Source organism: Atractosteus spatula, chromosome 3, assembly GCF_055471065.1.
Source record: "Atractosteus spatula isolate fAtrSpa1 chromosome 3, fAtrSpa1.hap1, whole genome shotgun sequence".
Taxonomy (NCBI): Eukaryota; Metazoa; Chordata; class Actinopteri; order Semionotiformes; family Lepisosteidae; genus Atractosteus; species Atractosteus spatula.
Genome location: NC_142708.1, coordinates 6,169,107 through 6,191,012, shown reverse-complemented (window position 1 = coordinate 6,191,012; position 21,906 = coordinate 6,169,107). Strand labels below are relative to the sequence as shown.

The window sequence follows — 21,906 nt, the reverse complement described above, 5'->3', positions numbered from 1 at the left end:
TTGTACTGCTTGTTTCTGCAGAGATTTGTAATAGCCCCTAAACACTCTTCAAAACCAGAGTTAGAGAATTTAAAATTGAAAGGTCAGTGTGCTGCAAAGGTCAAGTCAAATTGCCGATGTCAAGTGAGTGACAGTCAGTGTTGCTTGGCTTGGTGTAATACGTGCTGATTGGCCTAAATTAAAGCCAAGCGTAAAAGCTCTTCACGTAAGGCTTGGTAAACGGATTGAAAAAGATTCTGAAAGGCTTGAATTGTGAAATCAAGGCTGGAGGCAAGACTCCTATTGCACAGCAATTTGGGCCATTTTAGGTCTAAGGATCTTCAGACTCTTGCAGAGAAGCCGGTTGCCCTTCGTACTTGCGTCCTTGTTGTGATCGTTGTTTTGATGATCTTTAAGTGGGAAGATATGTGCAGTTAAAATTATTCCAAGAACATTGGTGTGCGTGTTTTGTTTGTGAAGGAGCATCACAGTGCAGTCAACTCGCAATTTACAGGCTTCATCAAACGCGCCTGCAAGAGCTAGTTAGTGAGCCTATATAGTCACCTTGTTTACTTATTTTTATTAAATAAATATAAAATATTATATACTTATAATTTATATCTATAATTGCTGTAAGAGATGAGTAAGGATTTTTTACCAGGGTTGTATATTTGACTACATGCAAATTTGGCTTTACACGTTACTCAAAATCGTGAATCCCCGTGTACTGTAAGTAACGAGTCGACTATATAAAATCTGAAATGGATGGCAGTGCTACACAATGGGCACAGTTTGAATTTTCCGTACTGGCAGTGATAAGATAAGATAAGATCACTTTATTGGCCATATACAGTTTCTTGCATTAGGAATTTGTCTTTTTGCAGACCCCAACTTGCTCTCCATGAGACACACAGACAGGGAGAGAAGCTTGGGGTCAGAGCGCAGGGTCAGCCATTTATACGGCACCCCTGAAGCAGTTGGGGTTAAGGGCCTTGCTCAGGGGCCCAGCGGAGTAGGATTCCTCTGCCGGCCACGGGATTTGAACTGGCAATCTTCCAGCCACAGGCACAGATCCTGAGCCACAGAGCCACCGCTCCGTGTTGTGGCGGAGGGCTTCACTGTGCTCTGAGAAGTCATTAGAGGCTTTGCTGCAAGAACGGGGAGACAAATGGGTTATTGTTCCGAGTGTAGATGCCACTCAAGAATTACACGAGTGCAGAACTGATACTTTACCAATAGGGAAAACAAATCCTCGGTAGAAGTGAAATAAAACAGGGTAGCTTTCGGTCACTTGTGGTTTCTGAACTGTAGTAGAGGGGAGTGAAGCTGCCTGTTTCTTGTGAAATATGAGACGCTTTGCAATGAAATGAATTGTGTGATTTAAGATTATTTCATACAGATGATGCAAGGGTTGGGGTTATCACGATACCATGCAAGTCAATAACCATTACATTAACAAAAGAGAAGCATAATCCAGACTTGGTTATAGAGTGGCATATGATTTGATTGTTCTAATTTAGTGGTCTGTGGGGAAAAAGTGTTGTGCAAAATATGACATGCAATATAAACTGCTTCACATTGCTTAGGTAAGCTAAAAATGCCTCCTGGCAACGGTTATGTTGCTGCTAGGCTGGCTTTCCAATTAAATGTTTAATGGGAACACCTGAGCCGAGCTGCTCTTCTGCCTTCACTTATCTCGAGCACCCCCATCAAACTGTTCTCCTGCGTCCACCTGTCTGACCCCTCCACTGCCTTTTGCCTCGGCTCCGTTTGCTTGTCTCCACCCCTCGCCAAGAATCACTCTCCTAGGAACGGCTCCCTGAGAGTGCAGGGGATAAAGTCCTTAAGGCCTTTGGTTTAGCATTTTGGCTAGCACGATGAAGTACCTGCAGAAGTACAGTATTTTATTTAAATTAACCTTGTGCTCTGCCTTTCCTCCCCTGAGCTGTGAACCTTCAGGCTAAAAACCTCATTTTTATCCTTCTCTTTTAATCGGAACATGCGGTACTGTTTTGTGATCACCCAGGAATGTACAGGTGTGCATGAGTGAACGCAGTTTTACAGAGTCTGTTTTCTGATAATCCAGGTGTTGGCCTCCAGCTTGTGGCAGAGTATTGTGCATCTGTACTCCTCCTGATTGACAGTGCTTTTTAGAAACGCGTAGGTGGAGAAAGGCAAGTGAATTGAATCTGATTGTTAATGTTGTATTCACACATTTAAGAGCTGGAGCTGGCTGGTAGTAGATGGTAAGTCATTTGTCAGTTCACCCTGGGGATGTGTAATGTGGTAGCATATAGTTAATCTGGGTCTATTATAGTCTCGGCTCAGAAATATCTGAGTGCTGTGTTTGAAACGCTATTGAAATGCCAATCAAGTGAGAGAGCAAAAAGGTTCAAATGCAAAATCCAGGAGCTGTTGTGATGTTCTGGGACTGAAGTGAAGGAAGAGAGAGCTATCTCATGAGCCAAAAAACAGAAGTGATAAATGGTGCACAGAAATGGCAAGACAGTGTGCCGACATTCAGTTGATTTATTTTAAATCATTTTGACAGGAGAGCCTTATTATGGGTTTGGGGTGCTGCGGTAAGAGTGTGGGGGCACCTGGTTGAGACTTGGGGTGTTGTGGTGAAACCCCTGTTGGTACAGAGTTGAAATAAAGTTGAGAAATAGGCTGCTGTACAACAATATTGCCGCAGCCCTCATAAATTTACACTGACCCGAGTAACTTTTGCCCAAGAACAGAAATGCCTTTAGTTATTTCCTAGACTTAGGCCTGGCTTGCATTGTCTCTTCCTTGCAAGCACAGCACAGTACGATACGTCATAATTTTTTACGCTCACAGGGTGCACCTGTTCAGTCGGTGAGTTTTAACCAAAAGATTTGTTTGTGTTATTCCCATGTGAAACACAGGCCGGACTTGGCCTTTCAAATGCTAAGCTCCCCCTCTTCAGCATTCTGCCAGGCTGCAAAAGGATGGAAAAATTTCTTGACATGATTTATCTTGATTTCTGGCTTTACATCACAAACACCTGCAATTTCAATAAGGGTGTGTAGACTTCTTATATCCACTGTACAAGGAAATTGTATGTGGCCGATGAAGTGATCTGATCTGAAAAGGCTGCTTCCGCTCGCCCTGAGAGAAGGATCTCCGAGGCCGGCTGTGCGCAGCCGCCAGGGCCGGTGCGGCCAGGGCCGGCGACGTCTCCGCGGCAACGCTGGGAATCCCACGATGCCCATGCGAGCCCTTGAAAATGGAAATGCTGTGAAGGGGAGGGTGGGGGGGAAAATGATGTCGGGGGCTTTGCCGGTGCGGTGGTGTCACATTTCTGTAGGAAATCCGGCCCCCGGAGTTTGCAGGGGCTGGCGTTTCTATAGCACATCCGTGTGTTTGTTTTACGGGCTCCTGACTTTCTTCCTCTTCTTCGCAACCTCTGACTTCTGCGCTGGAGGAGCTTCTTCCAGTTGACCTCATCGCCCTTAAAGCGCTGGTGCTTAATTTCAGTTTTTTTCCTGATTGCCGTAGATCCTATTTAATGTCTATTTGGTGATTGATTGTCTGATGTGGTATTTCCTTAAATCATTATTTTCTGTTGTATTAACATAGCAACTTAGTAGCTTCATTAAAGACTTCTTCAAATTAGTGTATGAGCGTTTGATAGGCCCAGCAACTGTGAGAGCAGGGCATTGATTGCCCATTAGTGAAGATGTCTGCAGCAATAAACATGCCCATTTCTCTCATTAAGCCTTCATTTCTGTTCGGGAGCTGTCTTAACTGAAAGCTTTAAAAGGATTGAAAAAACACATTTAGTCACTAAGGGGACACAGCAGAATGTGAAACCGTTGAGTAACATCGTAAACTGTACAACCCCGCAATCTGCAGAAGCAGATGTCTGATCGAGGCAGAAAGTGATGCGTGCAGCTTGTTAAGAGTCTGTTTTGTCCCCCAGTGTAAGCTGTTTTAAGGTGTATTTCAAGACCTGCACAGTAACATAAAGGTATTTTGCAGCTGACAGGACAGTATTGCTCATTTGGTTGCTAGTAGCTTCAGAATTTCGTTATGTAAATATTATCTAAGATTTCTATTTGCCTGCTTCTGAAGGCTGCCTCTGGAATTGGTTTTGACCAGTTGACCAGACTCCCACAATCCTTTGTGCAGAGGCGTGTCTACTGTTTTCCGTCTTGAATGCTGCTAGATGAAATCTCCACTTGTCTTCTGGATCCCTGTACTCCTGCCGATCTCAAAGGCGCCCCCTTAGTTACAATTGAGACCTATCATAATCTTCTCTGCCTCGCGCTAAACAGATTGGGTTCCTGTAATCTGTCCGAATATGACTTTTTTTCAGGCCAGGAAATAAGTTCCTTTGTATGGCCTCTGAAATGGCAATATCTCTTTTGTAGCATTGTTGCTCGCAGACTTTAACTTGCAATACAGGACTGCAAAAGATCAAAACATTTCAGGTCACATTTTGGAATGTGTGGGATTCAATGAAGGGTTCTGCAAAGAAACCTGGATGAATGGATGGAAAACCACAAGATGTGGTGATGCTGAGGAATGCTCTTAGACAACCTGTTTGATACTTTGACACTTGCTGGAGTGCTGTCTGGTCAGGATCTTGGAGGCATGGGATTGTGACAATACGGAAAGGCTGAAAGTTCTGCTTCTTGGAGCTACGTTGTGAATCTGATGGCCCTCTGTTCTGCTTCTTGTTCCTCTCCAGTGTCCAGAACGATGACCGGATCCGTGTGGAGCGCATGGACAGCGGCCACTTTGAGTACAGCACAGCCCTTCAGGTTGTGTCTGACTTCTACACGGGCGCCTCTTCCGGGAAGCCAGGTGAAGCCCTGCGTCTCCCCATTCATTACACTGAGTTAGCCAAGCCTTTCACTAGGGGTCGACCCTGTGGCGGTAAGGAACTGGAGATGACTCACAATAAAAATACTGTGTGATGAGAGCAGAAATAGAAAGACAAACCCCACGGTGTGGTGCCTGCTCATTGGCAGAATGATGGGCAATGCTGCAAGTCTTAAGTTAAGAGATTAGATAAGATCACTTTATTGGCCATATACAATTTCTTGTATTGGGAATTTGTCTTTTCACATACCCCAACTGGCTCTCCATGAGACACACAGACAGGGAGAGAAGCTTGGTGTCAGAGCGCAGGGTCAGCCGTTTATGCAGCGCCCCTGGAGCAGTTGGGGTTAAGGGCCTGCAGTCCATGTAAATTCACAAATATGTGCAAAAATAACTATTGTTCATTAGTCTAATCTTTCTGTGTGCCTCTGGTTGTATTGTCTAAAAAAGTATTTATGGGAAAGGAGTTTGTCTCTACCCCGATCAGCTAAAAAAAAAAGGTGGTTTTTCTTTTGTGGTGGTTTTGCTTAATTTTATTTTCTTCTTTTTCAGAAGTCAAATCTCTAATGAACGGTTAATTCCACTCGTGTAGTAGTGCACCACATATTATGCTATAACTGTTAAAAATATCATAAGACTTAAAGTAAAACTTTTTTTAATTTAACTGTCAAAATAGTTGTACACAGCAGGGAGAAGATTTTTCCAATGAGTCTTTCTGAGTTGGCAGTAAAATCACTATATTTTGAGTTAATATAGCAATTTCAGGAAAGGATGCACATTAAAAAAATTATATCGGTGTTTATGTGCTCAGAGAAACCATGAAAAGTTAATTTGCAGAAAAAACACGCTCCCATGTCCTGCAAGGCTGGTAAGAATCCTGGGATTTGGGTTTAATGACTTCTTATTCCAGTTGTGAGACGAAACCTTTATCCGTATCTTGTAATTTGTTTTAAAAAGATCTGGGAATGTGCAAAGGAACAAGGACAGTACATCCACATTTAGTACTTGTTTAGTACTTTTTTAGAGTTGTATAATGTTAGAGGGGTTGGGCAGCCAGTTGACCTTGGACCCCTAGAGGTTTTATTTTGGTTCCTCTTCTCTGTCGTCTTCTGGCTTTTTCTCTTTCTGTATTGTAATGTCATGTACTGTCGCACAGCTTTGTTGAGTGCCTTGGGGCAACCTTGATGTGAAAGGCGCTATATAAAATAAATTGAATTGAATGCATTGAGAAGAGTGGGGAAAAGAAAATAGGAAATATTTGCTCTCAGCCTTGGGCTGTGGTCTATTAGGTCCCGAGTTCAGTTTTGCCCTGGATCACCTTTTTCTGTGGAGTTTGCATGCTCTTTTGTGTTCATGCGTTTAGGGACGGTGTCCTGGTTTCCTCCAACCTCCCAAAGACACACCGCAAGGTTAATTGGCATCTCTAGATTGTGCTTGTGCACCACTCTGTGGTGGTTTGAGGTTAATTGGCATCTCTAAATTGTGCTTGTGCACCACTCTGTGGTGGTTTGAGGTTAATTGGCATCTCTAGATTGTGCTTGTGCATCACTCTGCGGTGGTTTGAGGTTAATTGGCATCTCTAAATTGTGCTTGTGTACCACTCTGCGGTGGTTTGAGGTTAATTGGCATCTCTTAATTGTGCTTGTGCACCACTCTGCGGTGGTTTGAGGTTAATTGGCATCTCTAGATTGTGCTTGTGCATCACTCTGCGGTGGTTTGAGGTTAATTGGCATCTCTAAATTGTGCTTGTGTACCACTCTGCGGTGGTTTGAGGTTAATTGGCATCTCTTAATTGTGCTTGTGCACCACTCTGCGGTGGTTTGAGGTTAATTGGCATCTCTAAATTGTGCTTGTGCACCACTCTGCGGTGGTTTGAGGTTAATTGGCATCTCTAGATTGTGCTTGTGCACCACTCTGCGGTGTTTGAGGTTAATTGGCATCTCTAGATTGTGCTTGTGCACCACTCTGCGGTGGTTTGAGGTTAATTGGCATCTCTAGATTGTGCTTGTGCACCACTCTGCGGTGTTTGAGGTTAATTGGCATCTCTAGATTGTGCTTGTGCACCACTCTGCGGTGTTTGAGGTTAATTGGCATCCTTAAATTGTGCTTGTGCACCACTCTGCAGTGGTTTGAGGTTAATTGGCATCTCTAGATTGTGCTTGTGCACCACTCTGTGGTGGTTTGAGGTTAATTGCCATCTCTAAATTGTGCTTCCACTCTGCGGTGGTTTGACCTGCCCTGTGCACTGTGCTTCTGGGACAGGCTGTGGGTTGCCTCTACCACTGTTAGAAATAAGTAGCTTTTTCTTGTAGTAGGGGGGGAGTGCTGCCCTCAACCCCAGTTTAGGTCTTTTATTGCTTTAAATTGTTTTGACCTGTTACGTAATCTTTCAGGTTGCAAATGTACAGAATGTATCTTCCCTGACATCTTTAAATGAGCAAAATAGTTCTTCTGAGTTTTAAACATATTTTTCGCAATGTCTATACTTGGAGAGTGCAGATTTACCTGATTATGTCTGTGAAGCACACTCTTCTGAGCTGTACAATATTTCTAGTGAAAAGAGAGCACCCTGACCAACCATGATAATATCCTGTACTCATAGTAGTGATTGATAGAACATCACGTACATACAATTTAATAAAATTAAGTCAAACCTAATTCTTGATAGGCATGGTAAAATTGGTACCATGGTACAGTGGTATTAACTGTTGGTTAGCTACTGTGTTGGTCCTTAAGTATTTGTGAAATTTCACATTGAACTGAAGTAGAAGTCGAACATTTTTATTTTGCAGAAACAATACAATGAACTTATTAACATGAATTTAATAAATATGTAATAACTATACATAAAATTCTTATAAACATAAATATGTAATACTTCTTAAACCAAAATAAAATTACAAAAATAAGTTAAAAAAATATTGAAGCATTAAGGTAATAACTCCTCAAGTATTCAAACAGCTGCTTAGTGTAAAGATTTGAAAAAGACTGCTAAATTGTACTTCAGGTTACAGATTACGTTCCAGAAAGACGAGCTTGTCAACAGTGTCTGGCTTGAGTGCAGATCTGTGACGGGTCACAAAGTTGCCACCAGTGCTAAATGCCCTCGCAGAGGTGCACTAGTATTTCTTCGCCAGTTTGCTCACTCTTGGGAAAACTGGCTCTGTGCAGTCTGTAGGTGTTGCGTCTTTACGTGATAGAAGAGGTTGCTTGTATTACCGCCTCTGGCTAAAATCGGCGCCCTACATCGTTGGCAGATGACCGTTTTCTGCTCACGGTCCGACTTCTCAAAATCCGACCCATTTCCAAACAGCCGACGAAGCCCCCTTCTTTTCAACAATTGTGTTGCTTGTTCCCGTCTTGCTAACGCCGCCTCTCTCCATTTCTCCTTGCATGTGTGTTGGCAGACGGGCACACCGAACACGTGCGTTTGTTTTCACGGAAAAGGGAAGAGGACCCCCGCGTGTTTTTATCGGCCGCGGCGGCCTCAGATGAAGATCAACAATTCTGAACCTGTCAGATTTCCAAATATCAGCAAGATGAACATTTTCAGAATTATATCACTGGAGCTAAAATACGGCAGAATTTGAAACCGTGACGGGTCAATAGTAAAAATGTCCAAACCCCTTTTTGCGACGATGCTGGTGGCGCAGTCTATGTAAACATCAAAACCCCTTCTCTACCGGAAACTGCAAACGTTTAAGCAACAATTTTTGCAATTTTCTGAACACATCTACAGTTTTTGTCAAGCAAGTGTACAAAACACTGTTTGTGTTTGTCTAGCAACTAATTTGGTTAGACATTGTTAGAGACGGCCTGCGCCAGTACATCTGCAGCTGTTTATACTGCATATTGTGGAACAAAAAGTAAAACTGCGAAAAAACTGTTTTGATGGGATCAATTTCAGAGTCGTGTACGTTTGCAACTTGATATAATTTTTTCTATATTTTTCTTGATGGAGCTTAATAGTGGTGTTGGTAACATTTTAGTTTCATGTTTTTAGTCTTTTCAGAGCAAGCGAATCCTCTCAAAGTGTCACATTGCTAGATGTGTTAATGGTGCTGCGTGCATGTTCCCTCTCAGGATCGCAGTTGCTCTCCAGTGTAATTAGCCTGGACAGGCCTGTCATCTGCTGTCTGGGAGCTGTCATAAAGTACCTGATTGAGTTCAACCTGGACAAAGTGCTGCTGTGTACCAGGTAGGTAATGTTTTTTTTTTCCTGTACCACCCATCAGGTAGTGGGTATAACATGCTTTGAATGACTTCTTCAAGGATTTGTGGGAACCAGAACAAGAGATGGTATATACTGGTGTTGAGAATCTGCACATCTAAGTTAAGGAAGTTAAATAGATGACTGTGACAGGGCACCTTTGCTCACTTGGGAGGCCACAGGTGCAGCTAGTTGTTACATTGGTGGGTGGCAGCTGTGTGTCGCCCTGTTTCATTTTAACTCTCGTCAAGTGGAGGTGGGAGACGCAAAGAGCAACACGCCAGGGTTCTGTGAGAGAACCTGGAGAGCGGCCTTATTGAGTAGCAGGGAGGTTGACAGCTGCAGTTGCCAAAGAAGCAGTATGGCTAAGAGGTGGAGGTGCTGGTACACATGCAGCAGCCTGGTTGAGGGCAGGAGAGACTCTGGCAGCAGCAGGTGATGAGCTGGCTGGTACACATGCAGTAGCCTGGTTGAGGGCAGGAGAGATACTGATGACTCCGGATGCTGTGGAGGTGTGAATGAGTTGGAAAATGGAGAATGACCGTGTAGTGTTCCCTGAGAGGGGATCAACACATGAGAGCTTAGATCTTGCAGGAGATTAGAAACTGTCACGCCATAAAGCTCGTGTGAAGAGTGAAGAGTGTGCCCCCCAGCGGTCTGTTGGACAGTACAGGTTTATCTTCTTTGTGGTGTGGAGTGCAAGTTGGTAGAGAGCGTGTTTGTGCACAGGCCCTGAACAAGCAGGGTAGATGGGGATGAGGGTTACAGTGACGCAATGTTACTGTTAATGCTGCTGATGTTGGGGAAATGGAATTAACAAAGAGTCCTAAATTCTGCATTGCGCGAGCTGTCCATTTTGCTGTAGTCTGTCACAGTCATACGAAAGGATAGTTTTATTATGGTTGTGCAGGCACATATGTGATCTGCATCTCCTCTTCAGGATTATTTCTTCTGGGTAAATAGCTTTTGTGTCCACGCAACGTCCATGTACCGATTTTAAAATATTATTCTCATGCTGTTCACTTAATCGCTGTAGTGTTTATTTGCATACTTACAGTACAGTTAGGAATTCTTTAAAACTAACTAGGAGGGGTCCTGGACATTCATTTTGCAATGGACAGTTCTGCATTTGAGCAGTTCAAGGCACTTTATGTGTCTCTGCTTCACACTGGCCAAGTGTGGTTTAATACCTGGCAAGGGGAATTTGAATAACGCCCAGAGTGCCCTCTTTGGGCAGGGATTATCCTTGCAGTCTCCAAACAAAGAAGGCAAGAAGCTACCACTTGTTAAGCAGATATTTGAAATAAACTATAATAATACCAGTAGATTGTTAATGGGTTTAAATATATATATATATTTGTCTTGTAAATTCTGTACATTTGATCTGTTATAACAGTCAGTTGTCCTTATTCTTCACATGCTGTATGTCAGAAGCACTCTTAACTAAATTTATAAACTGATTATCGCTGGCCTTCCTGAGTGAGGTTGTCATGCTGTGAAATACCGTTTTCTGTTGAAGGTTACTGACAGCCTGTGTTTAAAGAAAGGCTGAAATGTGACTGCTCCAGTCCCTTCGGCTCAACAGATTCCTCAGATCTGACGGTGCGCTCTGTCTGGTAGTAACAGTTAACACCCAGCTTGTGGCACCTGCATCTCAGCCCAGACAGCTGCAGGGAGATTCCCTGCGGAGAATGACGCCTTCCCACGTCACTGCTGCTGCTGCAGTGTCTCGGTTGATGCTCTAGCAAGCCTCTGGGGCCTGGAAATTTGATGACATTTTAGCAGAATCTGTGAAAAAGATGAGATGAAAACTATGCATGTGTAGAATCTAAATGTGCATTGGAACTGAACCGTAGGATTACCAATACAGAAATCAGATGATGGGGATTAGTCAGTATTGTTAGAGATAAAAATATGAATGCATTGTGCTGCGTTAAAATTGTTTAATGTACTCATAAGGCCTTGTTTAGAGCATCGTGTACAATATTGGTCACCATGTTATAGAAATAATATCACTGCTCTGCAGTTGGTTCTGAAAAGAGTGACTAGGCGCATTCTGAGGCTTAAGGTAATTACCTGCACCGAGAGGCTGGAGGAATTTAACCTTTCTACTCTTGGAAAGTGAAGATTGTCAGGGGTCCTGAATCGCACAACACAAAATCCTCAAAGGCATCGACAGAGTCAGCCCAGTGGGCCTTATCACGATGACCAGAGAAGTACAAACAGAAGGGCACAAGTGGAAACTAAACCGAAGCGTTTCTTTACCCAGAGCTTTGTGGGAGTCTGGGCAAGTTACCCAGCTAGGCGGCTGAAGCAGGTTTACTGGTTCCTTTCAAGAAAGTGTCGGATCAGTTAAGTCCAAACTACCAAACAGGTTAGATAATCTAAAAGGCATCCTGTTATTTCTAACCCAAAATATTTCCTTGAGGACTGAAGATAAAATTGATGCTTGAAGTTAACTGGATATTTTTGCATTTATGAACATTTCTACATGATTGGTGCAATCCGTACCTTTCATGACTCGTGTAGTGTATTAACAAATGGTTAAAAATCATAGTAAAATCTGTTTACTAATTAGCTGCAGGTGCTGTAGGTATTTTATATTGGAGACTTTATGCATTTAGGAAAACAAACTTTTAAAATGTGATTTCAGAATGTCAGAATACGTGAGACATAATGATAGCTTAATGTGGCTCCATCCGTTCGTTTTACTGGTCCGCTTATCCAGTACAGGTCGTGGAGCCTGTAACTGGCAGGCTACCCTCTGGATGGGACACCAGTCCATCGCAGGGCAGACACAGACATGCACACACTCACACCAAAGCCAGTTTTCTTCCAAAAGCAATTGATATGCCAGTCTTTGGGCTGTGGGAGGAAACTGCAGTACCCAGGGGAAACTCACGCTAACATGGTTAGAATATACAAACTCCACACAGACAACACCCCAGGAATCGAACCCAGGGCTCAAGCATAGCTAAGCATTGCGCCACCATGCTGCTTAATGTAGCTCTTATTTTTTTTAGCCGTCTGTGCCAGCCTTTGTCTTACAGGATAATTAATGAAAGCTGGCAGTGTAATATTATGAATGTCCTGATGTATTCTCCGTTCTGAATATCCGAATATATTGGATGTGAGTGAAGTGAGCAGGCCTTGATTGGTCTCTCTCTGTACACCCACAGCTCCTTCAGGCAGCTCTCCAGTGAAGCCGAGTACATGACGCTGAGCGCCACCACCATGAAGAACCTGGAGATTCTGCACAACCAGGTAGGTGCAGCTGTCCCTGGGGGAGTTGGGCCACGCGCTTCGGCCAGGGAGTTCGGCGCTTTTTAAAAAACACTGCTCACCCCCGCCCCCTTCGGAGTTTCAGATGAAATTCGTCTGCGTATTCAAGCAGCTAGAAGTTAAGAACAAAAAGCTGCTCTCCCCTTCTTGGTACCTAACTAGGTTTGCACTGTTGAACAATTCCGATCAGTTGCTGACGCTGTGAAGCAAGTCTGGCCCTGTGGATAAACTCCCATGAACGGAAGAGGCTGTTTCCTGCATTTTTTGGCGTGTCTTCTCTTTGTGAGTGACTGTGACGCTTCACAGAGTGGTTTGGGACTTGTGACCAGGAGAGTGGCCCTAAAATGATTGCTCAGGGGTTCAAGAGTAACTTTGCCTTGGATAAAGATCTTAAAATGTTGATCGCCATTAGAATAAAACGGTCTCCAGTCTTTGCCTGATGTCACAGACAAGGGACATGTGAAAGATGCACAGAAACTCTGTGTTTGTCCATGGTTGTCCTACAATTAACCATTCCCTGGGTGTGGTCACTGCTACACCCACCGGTGATAGTGTCCTTGCTCTCTCCATCGAGTTAGAGCAACTCCACACTAACGGTCAACCTGTCCCGTTTTCTGCAGACGGACAGGAAGACAAAGGGCAGCCTTCTCTGGGTGATGGATCATACCCAGACTCCTTTTGGCAAAAGACTGATGAAGAAGTGGGTGACACAACCTTTGAGATCGGCTGAGTAAGTCCATGTAAAAAGCTTTAAGCAGAACCTCTAGTTTTTGTGGTTGGGTGTATTAGACTCCTGTAATAATCGCTGTGCTAGTCTGTCCGATATAGCAGGAGCCCTTGTCAGCCACAGCTAAACAGACAAGCGCCGGGGTGTTGAACTCAACTGCACTACAGTTCATCTGATAACTTCACAATACACCTGCGGGCTGCTTTCCAACCCTGCTGCTTATAATCATTGCTTTTTATTCACTATACTGCAGATAAAAGTAATTTGTTATGATCAGAAATGGTTCTTAAAATGTGCAAAAGATGTAGAGATGTTTTGCTGTTTTCTGACAGCCTTTGCATTAACTCCTAAGACCCAGATTTTTGTGTTTCATATTTATAGCCGTGCTGTTAATTGTATTTCTTTCATTTCTTTCATAACTGCTAGGTAAAAGAAATATGCCCACTCACACCTTTCCTTGAAGCATCTGCCTCCTGTGTCAAGTGTTTGTTTTCAAGTTTTTCAAGGGTTCTGTCACAGCTGCCGATTTTGGAGCGTGCTGAAGGAGCAGTAATTCTGCGAGCTTCTGTCCATGATGTCAGAAATAGCTGGTGGGATTTGTAGTTTTCACACACGGTTTCCTGTTGCCATGGGCCAAATTACTTCATGACAAACATCCCTCACATCGGATCGGCAGTGGGGTTCATCTGATGAAAAGCAGGTGGCTGCTTCCAGTGGGGCTGTCAGCAGTCTCCTGTCTATCACCAGCTTTCCACATCCGTGCCCCAGTGTGGTGGTGTTGGTCACTGGGCTGTCTTTACAAAGAGGTGCTCGATCCACACCATGTCCATTAAAAACATCCAGTGGCACATTTGCAAGTCTTCAGGTGTTACTTTGCATGGCTGTATCGTGCCTTTGAGGTCCTATCTGGTTGAAGGCACTGCAGAAATCTGTGGTGCATTGTGTGGTGGTCATAAATGTGGTCTACCTGAAGTCCCTCTGCCCTCTGTTCGGTTGTTTGTCTGCCATTGATTGTTCTCCCAGCACTCCTCTGTGATGAGTTGTGGTCTTGTTGGATGTGATGAAGAGATGCTACCCAAGTGTTTGATTATCTTTTCATTCAGTCGCTTTGTAACTTCTGATGGTTGTGTCTCTAGGTTGCAGTCTTTGGCTCTTTGATCATTTGATATTTCTTCGGTTTCATAACTGTTGCAGGATCAGAGGTCTCAGACTTGAGATGAGATGATGAGATTGTATTTACTGCTGTGTTCAATTTGAAGCAACTAATGCAAAAACAAAATGGTGTTTTTCTAAGGGAGCACTGCAAGAGTGATAAGAATGATAAGATTTGAAGGAGAAAGTATAGATTAATACCATACTGAAAGGTATAAATGAAGGAAAATACTTGTAGACTCTCCAGCCAAAATGTTTTTCTTTCTTTCTGCTTTTCGGGGCAGAGTTAAGCTGTGCTTGAAGCTTGGCAGCTTACACGCTGACACAGCTCCCCACTCGAATCGCTGGAGTATCGGTTTCCACCCACAGGCTGGACTTGTATTTGATATGGGACGTTGATGCGGTGACCACATCATTAACAGGGAGAAGATTAAGGGCTTCTGCTTTGGAATGTGCAGAAACCACTTAAGCACAAATCAAGGTTAAAGAGAGACAAGACAGTGATTCAGTTCCTTCATATATATTTCTGCTTCACTGACCACATGTTACTTGAGAAGATCAGCATGTAGCTTGTGGTGTAATAGACAGTCGGCAGCCTTCTTCTGTGGTTTAGCATGGAAGAGCTACAGAGCCATTTGTCATCTGACAGGCTGCGAGCCTCACAGTGCCTGACCAGGCAGTTAACACCCCCTGGAGGTCTGGGGTTTCTCTTGTCTATATAGATCTAATCTGAATCCTACTCTGACGGTGCTGCACAGTTCTGTGCTGTTGCTGGGTAATGTCAAGTCACTAATGTCTAATGGCATGAGAGATTAACTTTACAAAGTCCTTGAGCCAAGGTGTGGTACCAATAGCCTTCAAAAGTGCTGCGGTAACCCCTGTTACAAAAAAAAAAATAAAAGCAAATCTGTTAAAAAAAAAATATGGCTTAACCACACTTTCTTGCAAACAATTTTGGAACGCACTGTTACAATTCAGTTAAATAACCATCTTATTGCAAATAACCTCTTCAAACCCGTCCAATTTTGCATCTGACAACTACACAGCACAGATACTGCCCTGGTTAAAGTAATTAATGATCTGTTTATAGCTTTTTATTCTGGTTTTCTTTCTAACCTTATTCTTGACCTCAGTGCTGCTTTTGACAGGATATCTTACTTTCTCATCCTGAGACTGTGTTTGGAGTTTCTGACACTGCTCTTAGGTGGTTCAAGCCTTACCTTACTGATTGCTGTCACTTTGTCTCTCTTGGTGGTTCCAGTTCTGAAATTTTTACTCATTAAGTCTGGTGTTCCTCATGGCTCTATACTTGGTTTACATGTTCCCACTTGGTCATCTGTTAAGATCACATGGTCTAAATGATGATTTCTATGCTAACGATACTTAAATCTACATCTGTACTAAACCTGACACTGATGTGGCTGCCTCTTTTTTTTCTAATTGCATCTCTGACATAAAAACCATGTACAGTATGACTCAAAATGTCCTTCTCTAAACTGTAACAAGACTGAAGTCATGCTTCTCAGGAAGCCCCCATCATCTCTGTAGAACCAATGCAGTAACTCCATCTGTGGCTGGTACTGCACTTCAGTTTTCATCTAAATTGAAGAACATGAGAGTGATAGTTGATCCAAGCTTGACGATTGACCCACATGTGTAAGATCTTGTCAAAATATCATTCTTCCACCTCAGAAATATCACAAGACTATGTCGCTGTTTCTGAAAAGATGGTCAACATATTCATTTTCTCTCATATTGATTACTATAACACTCTTTTGACTGGATTATCTAAATTCAGACTGAACAAACTACAATATGTCCAGAACTGGGCAGCCAGAATCCCGACCAGGTCTAGTGCAAGTGATCACATTACTCCTGTCCTGGAGTCCTTGCACCAGTTTCCAGTCAGGTTTCATATCGACTTCAATATTCTCATGCTCACCTACAAGTCTCTGCAGGGCTTTTACTTAACTGGTCCTTTATCTGACCATTTGCTTTCCTACTACATTCTAAACCCCTCACCTACTATCTCCTCTTGCTGTATAAATTTTTTTTGTTCTGTCAAGTCCTTTGAGAAGCCACTTTTAAAGTCTTTATTATTATAAATGAAACAAATGTACAGTTCCTTTTAATCATTATTGGTTGCAGCTCTCTTAGGTAGTGTTAGTGAGATCTGAAGCCTGTAAAAATGCTCCACAAATGCACTGAAATTGGAGATAGCAATCCAATGTAGCAATCCAAATATCTTTTAGCATTCAGACTACAAATATCAATAAGAGAGCTTTGTTAATATTGTTTGACCTTAAGATCTGTAAAATGTTTTAGTGTTGTGAATTTTATGGTATCTGCTGGTATCCATCAGATTTCCAAACTGTGGGGAGTTTTTAAAAATATAAACTCCCAATTACTTGCAGACAAACCTGCAGTAGTCAGCACTCAGTTCCAATATAACGAGCGATTCCTGCCGATTATTTCTGGTACGTGTGTATGTGTCCTGTGGTCGATAGGTGTGTCTGTCCTGGATGAAATCCTAGGGTTGGCTTTGGTTGCCCGTGAGCCTGACCAGAAATAAGAGACTTTCCACAAATAAGTGATTAAATAGTGAAAGTTAATGGATTGACTCCACCCCCTTTGCAGCTCCCAAAAACAAGACCTGTAAATGTGTGGTAGCTGTCACAGTGAGCAGTATAGTAAGTTAATAGTGTGTTCTGGAGTTTTCTAGGTTATTGTTCATTAAATGGTTAATTGCATAGTCTGTTCTCATTTCTCTAAATTAGAAGCTACGTTTCTGCACTGCTGCTTAGATTTACTGTGTGAAGTGACTCTTCCAGCACAATACAAACTAACTCTGGGAAAGTCAGTGCTAGGAACTGTGGTAATGAAGCTCATAGTCTTTGCACCGTTAGCTGGAGTAACAGCAGCACTGGCCCCCATCTGTTTACTGCCTTGAACTCTGTTCTACCCTGTGGAGGCTGAAGGAAACCTTTGGGTTATGTTTCTTTTAAAGAAAAAGCAGGAACATGAGCATGGGCTGATTTTAAAAACAGCACCTTTAAGGCGAGATGCTTAGATCTTCACTGTGCTTTCCTCATTGTATTCCAGGCAGGGCTAGCACCTGGCTTGCAGCAGAAATTGTGATCACTCTCCATGTAGGCTCGGGTCTGTGGTTTCCGTTTTCAATTTTTTGCTGCAGGGATACGTGATGTGCATTGTAATTCCTGTAAAAAGCAACAAAGTATTTCAGTGCAATGAGACAGTATTGCTGGCTGTGAACTGGACCACCTCACTCGGTCTCCCTGTGACAGCCACCTGGCGGTCTGGGCAGCCCGTGTTCGGCTGGTTCTGACTCTCCGGCTAACGTGCGTCTTCTCGCAGGGAGATCGGAACGCGCCAGGACGCCGTGGCAGAAATCCTCTCGTCCGAGTCCAGTGCTCTGCCCGCGGTCCGAAACCTGCTCGGCAGACTGCCAGACCTGGAGAGGGGCATCTGCAGCATCTATCACAAGAAGGTAAGGCCCGCTGCTGAGGCCAGGGCAGGTGACAGCCATGCCGATTGTTGTCCAGGTCTCCTGAAAGCTCGAGTGGCCACTGCCCTGGAACAGGCGAAGCTCTTCACGGTAGAGAAGGGAGCCCCATTGCACCAGCTGACCAGGCATGGTCACTGCTCACAAGATCACGTTGGTCACATCACTGCCCAATCAAAGAAATATACTTCAGGGTATCATTTTCAGCATGAGGTGAAGTACAACCTGAAAATGCTATTTTAAAGCTTTTCTGCAGGTATCCACACTACGGATAAGTGCCGTACCATCAGCAGGTTCAAATTCGATGAGCTAAAAACAAGGTTAAATGCTGCGTCTTGTGTCATTTTTCCTTTGTGGAACACAACTGGTTGCCTTTTCTTCTACGTCAGGAGTGTTGTTTTATCCTTCCTGCTCCATAATTAGTAGATTTAATAATTCAGCATAGGCCCAAATTATTCCTTTAAAACTCTCTAGTCTAGTAATGGCTTTAAAAAGGTTTTGCGCTGGGTATTTTAAAGTTGTGTTAGAAGGCCAATGATTCCTGCTTTGTCTTTATAATATATAATGTCTTTTATAACCCCTTTGTCTTTATAATTGGAAATCAGTGCTATATCCTGTCAATATCTTGAGGGCACTGGAAATTGTGCACTTAAGTGATGACGTCTGTCGAAGGGAGGGTTGTGGGTGTGATTCGATTTGTTCCTGGTTAATTTCTTAGTTTCCTGCTCTTAATATGATTTCATTTTACAGTAAGAGCAATTTAAAACAAACGCAAAGAGCTGTACAGTAGCACGTGCTATATACAACGTAGGCAATCGGAAAGTGGGGGATGGATCTCGGCAAATGCGCTTTGTGAAACCCAGAGCGGAAGTAAAGTTTTGAGTGGATCTGGGCAGTGGGCTTCGTGGATGTGGTGCTGCACATGAGAAGTTCTCTCGCCTGCTGTGTGGAGCCTGGTCTTTGGTAGAGAAAGAAAGTGGAATCCACAGATCTCGGGCTAAGAGGTAGACTACACTCGCGCAGTAGGCCGCTGAGGGGCTTGTACATGAGCAGGAGAACCTTAAAGTCCACACAGAACCAGAGCAGATTACATAGGATGTGTGGATGTAGGACAGTTTTAGTCCGCAAACAGCTGCAGAGTTCTAGAAGTACAGAGCTCAAGATGCAGTAGAAGGAAGTGGTCTGATCTTGATGGAGTAAAAACATGCATCAGTGTGTCAGCATTTAGCACATACATTTATTTATGTCTCATAATCCTGCTCCGTTGGCAGTTCTTGTGTCTGGGCAGATTATCTGGGAGAATTATCTCCAATGTGAAGTGTGACGTGGCAGACCTGGAAAAGGGGAACGCTGGTAAAGAAAAGCCATTGTCAGCCTGTGCTGGAGATAAGAAAAAGAAACAGCCAGGTTTCTCACTCTTTGTGTGACCTGGAACATGGCATCTTCACTCTGCCCTTGTTGCTAGGAGGATCTATAATTGCCCCCATTTGAAGAGTCTCTTGGAAGGAGATGCCCGCTATTGACATTTTACACCTCCTGGAGTAGAGAGAAGGGCGTGACTCGCAGCTATTTAATGGACACCCGCCTTTGCTTCAGAAGGAGCATTTCAGAATTAGCTCTTGAGGCATCACATTTAAAAAGGTCAGGTTTTGCATATTATTACTTCAGTGTTGGCAAGATTAAATAAGACATAGGGAAGCAATTAAAATGGCAAACAAAAAGTTAGGCTCTAAACTTAAGAACAGAATTTGTATTGATGGATGTTATGTAGTAATTGTACGGGATATGCATAGAATAGATTATGATGTTGTTTTGGTCACCGTGTTAAAGAAAAGCTATTGGTGCTGTGGAATCACACAGAGGAGGGCGACCAGATGCATTCTGGGGCTGAAGGGAACTTCCTGCACTGACAGGCTGGAGGAGCTGGACTTTGTCAGTCTTGAAGAGAGAACATTATGATGAGACCGGACACCAGCGGTTAAAATCCTCAAAGGCATTGACAAAGTCAACCCAGTGGAGTTCTTCGGAGTGAACAATGGGAAACGAACCAGAGGGCACGACTTCTTTCCCATGTTGTGAGAGTCGGGAGCAGACTATCTAATCATCTTGTTGAACTTCAAGAATCATCTGGATGAGGTCCTCAGATAAAATGTGGCCTCACCCCATTAGTCACCTGGCTTTTGTACTTACAAATGCCATCTCATGAAGATTGAAGACTAGAAGATTCAGGAATGAAAGAGCTCTGCTCTGCTCTCGAGGGAATAGTGTTTCCTTTGAAGTTTCCCCTAGAAACACCAACCAGGAGCACAACAATGGCACAGCATTCCGAGAGGTTAGAAGGGTCAGAGTATTTATCCAACTCTGGAATTGTCTTCACTTGGCTTAATTTAAGGCAACAACAAGTCAATCAAGTTTTGAGGCCTTAAATGAATCAACAACAACAACATCAACAACAACATCACTTTATTAGCCCTATACAATTTCTTGCATTAGGAATTCATCTTTTCAAATACCCCAGCTTGCTCTCCATGAGACACAGATAGGGAGAGAGCCTGGGGTCAGAGCGCAGGGTCTGCCATTGTACAGTGCCCCTGGAGCAATTGGGGTTAAGGGCCTTGCTCAGGGGCACAACGGAGTAGAATTCCTCTGCCAGCTGCGGGATTTGAACTGGCAACCTTCCAGCCACAGGCGCAGATCCTGAGCCACAGAGCCACTGCTCCACCTGAAAGGGTGCCCAAACGTTTGCACATGCCACATTCAGTGTTTTATTTTTTTTCAATCTGTTAAATTCAGCAATTTTAATACTAATTGTGCATTAAATGTGCAGAAATATGTCTTGTTTAAGTTTGTACCCTGCAGAGATTGTGTTAACTTCTTTTCACTTAGAGCTGTAAAACATGCAATTTGAGCAGAGGTGCCCATACTTTTGCATACTATGGTATATTGATAATGGTGGTTCAAACTAACCTTCCTTCCATTAATTTTCTAACCACTTCATCCAGTACATGGTTGAGAAAGAATCAGTGCTTATCCCAGCAAATAGTGGGCACAAGGGAGGGTACACTCTGGACAGGACGTCAGTCCGTCACAGGAACAGGCCAGTTTTTCCAGAAGCCAGTTCACCTACCGTTATGTCTTTGGACTGTGGGAGGAAACCAGAGCACCTGGAGGACACCCATGCGAACACAGGGAGAACATACAAACTCCACACAGATAGTACCCCAGGAATTGAATTCAGGACCTCAACACTGCAAGGCACCAATTCTAATCTCTGCATCAGCATCCCACCCATTTCAAACTATACAAAATTAAAACTACAGATATTAATCAGTTAATATTTTTTCTGTCAATGTTTGGATTCTGAACTGTGGCATCTAACCTCAGTTTTTAATTTGCGATATGACAGAAGTAAAAGATGTAAATATTGTTTTACTTCAGTTACATGACATACTACAGCCTAATATGTGCAGAGGATTAGGAAGTATTTCCATAACTGTACATATTTATGAAGAATGTGGGATTGCAGGCTTCACTGAATTTTAATTTCTAATTGTGGTACTCTAACAAAAAATCGTGCAACAGTTCATTTGTACAAATGCAGATGGTGACTTGTATAAAGATGTACAGTACTCTTTTTACTTATAATAAATTTTAGTCTAATTGTTTGAAGCTGTTTCTGCAGTATATAATGAATTCCTCATTCTGTAGGAATTAAGAGAGCTGGAAGGCAGCCCTGCCAGAGAGATTCTTTCAGGCACAAATTGTTTCTCACGAAAAGCATTGTCTTTCGTTACCTCACTCATTTTTGTTTCAGCATTTGATGTTTTATTAAAATAATCCTGTTTGTCTTAAGAGGAAAACACACATTTCCCTATGTTTCAGTTTGGTGCATCTTTTAACTTGGTGCATAAAAAGCATTTTTGCTATATTGTGTGTTTTGTAATGCATAGCTAAATAATACATCTTTGAAATTCCAAGCTATTGCCTAGTGAACAAAGAGGTCTGTAAAAAAAGAGCATCCTGCACATGTAGCCTTTTTGGTTGCTTGTGCTGATTCATCTGTGGATCTCATCCAGCCATTTACTGAAGAAAAGTATTGACTTCTAAAATACAGTATAGCTTGGTGTCTTGTTCCAGTCTCCCACAAGTCTTTGTGTTGTACGCTTTATAGGTACTTCCATT

The 21,906-nt window shown here is 43.1% G+C and overlaps 1 protein-coding gene across 1 annotated transcript in view; it reads left to right on the top strand.

The window, feature by feature from the left end:
- Positions 1–21,906, top strand: part of msh3 (mutS homolog 3 (E. coli)) — a 111,208-nt gene that overhangs the window by 20,065 nt on the left and 69,237 nt on the right. Inside the window, exons 9-13 of the mRNA XM_088910961.1 lie at positions 4,697–4,812; positions 8,914–9,028; positions 12,220–12,304; positions 12,943–13,052; positions 17,577–17,709. Of these exons, the coding sequence (XP_088767087.1) occupies positions 4,697–4,812; positions 8,914–9,028; positions 12,220–12,304; positions 12,943–13,052; positions 17,577–17,709 (559 nt within the window). The remainder of the gene's footprint in view (positions 1–4,696; positions 4,813–8,913; positions 9,029–12,219; positions 12,305–12,942; positions 13,053–17,576; positions 17,710–21,906) is intronic.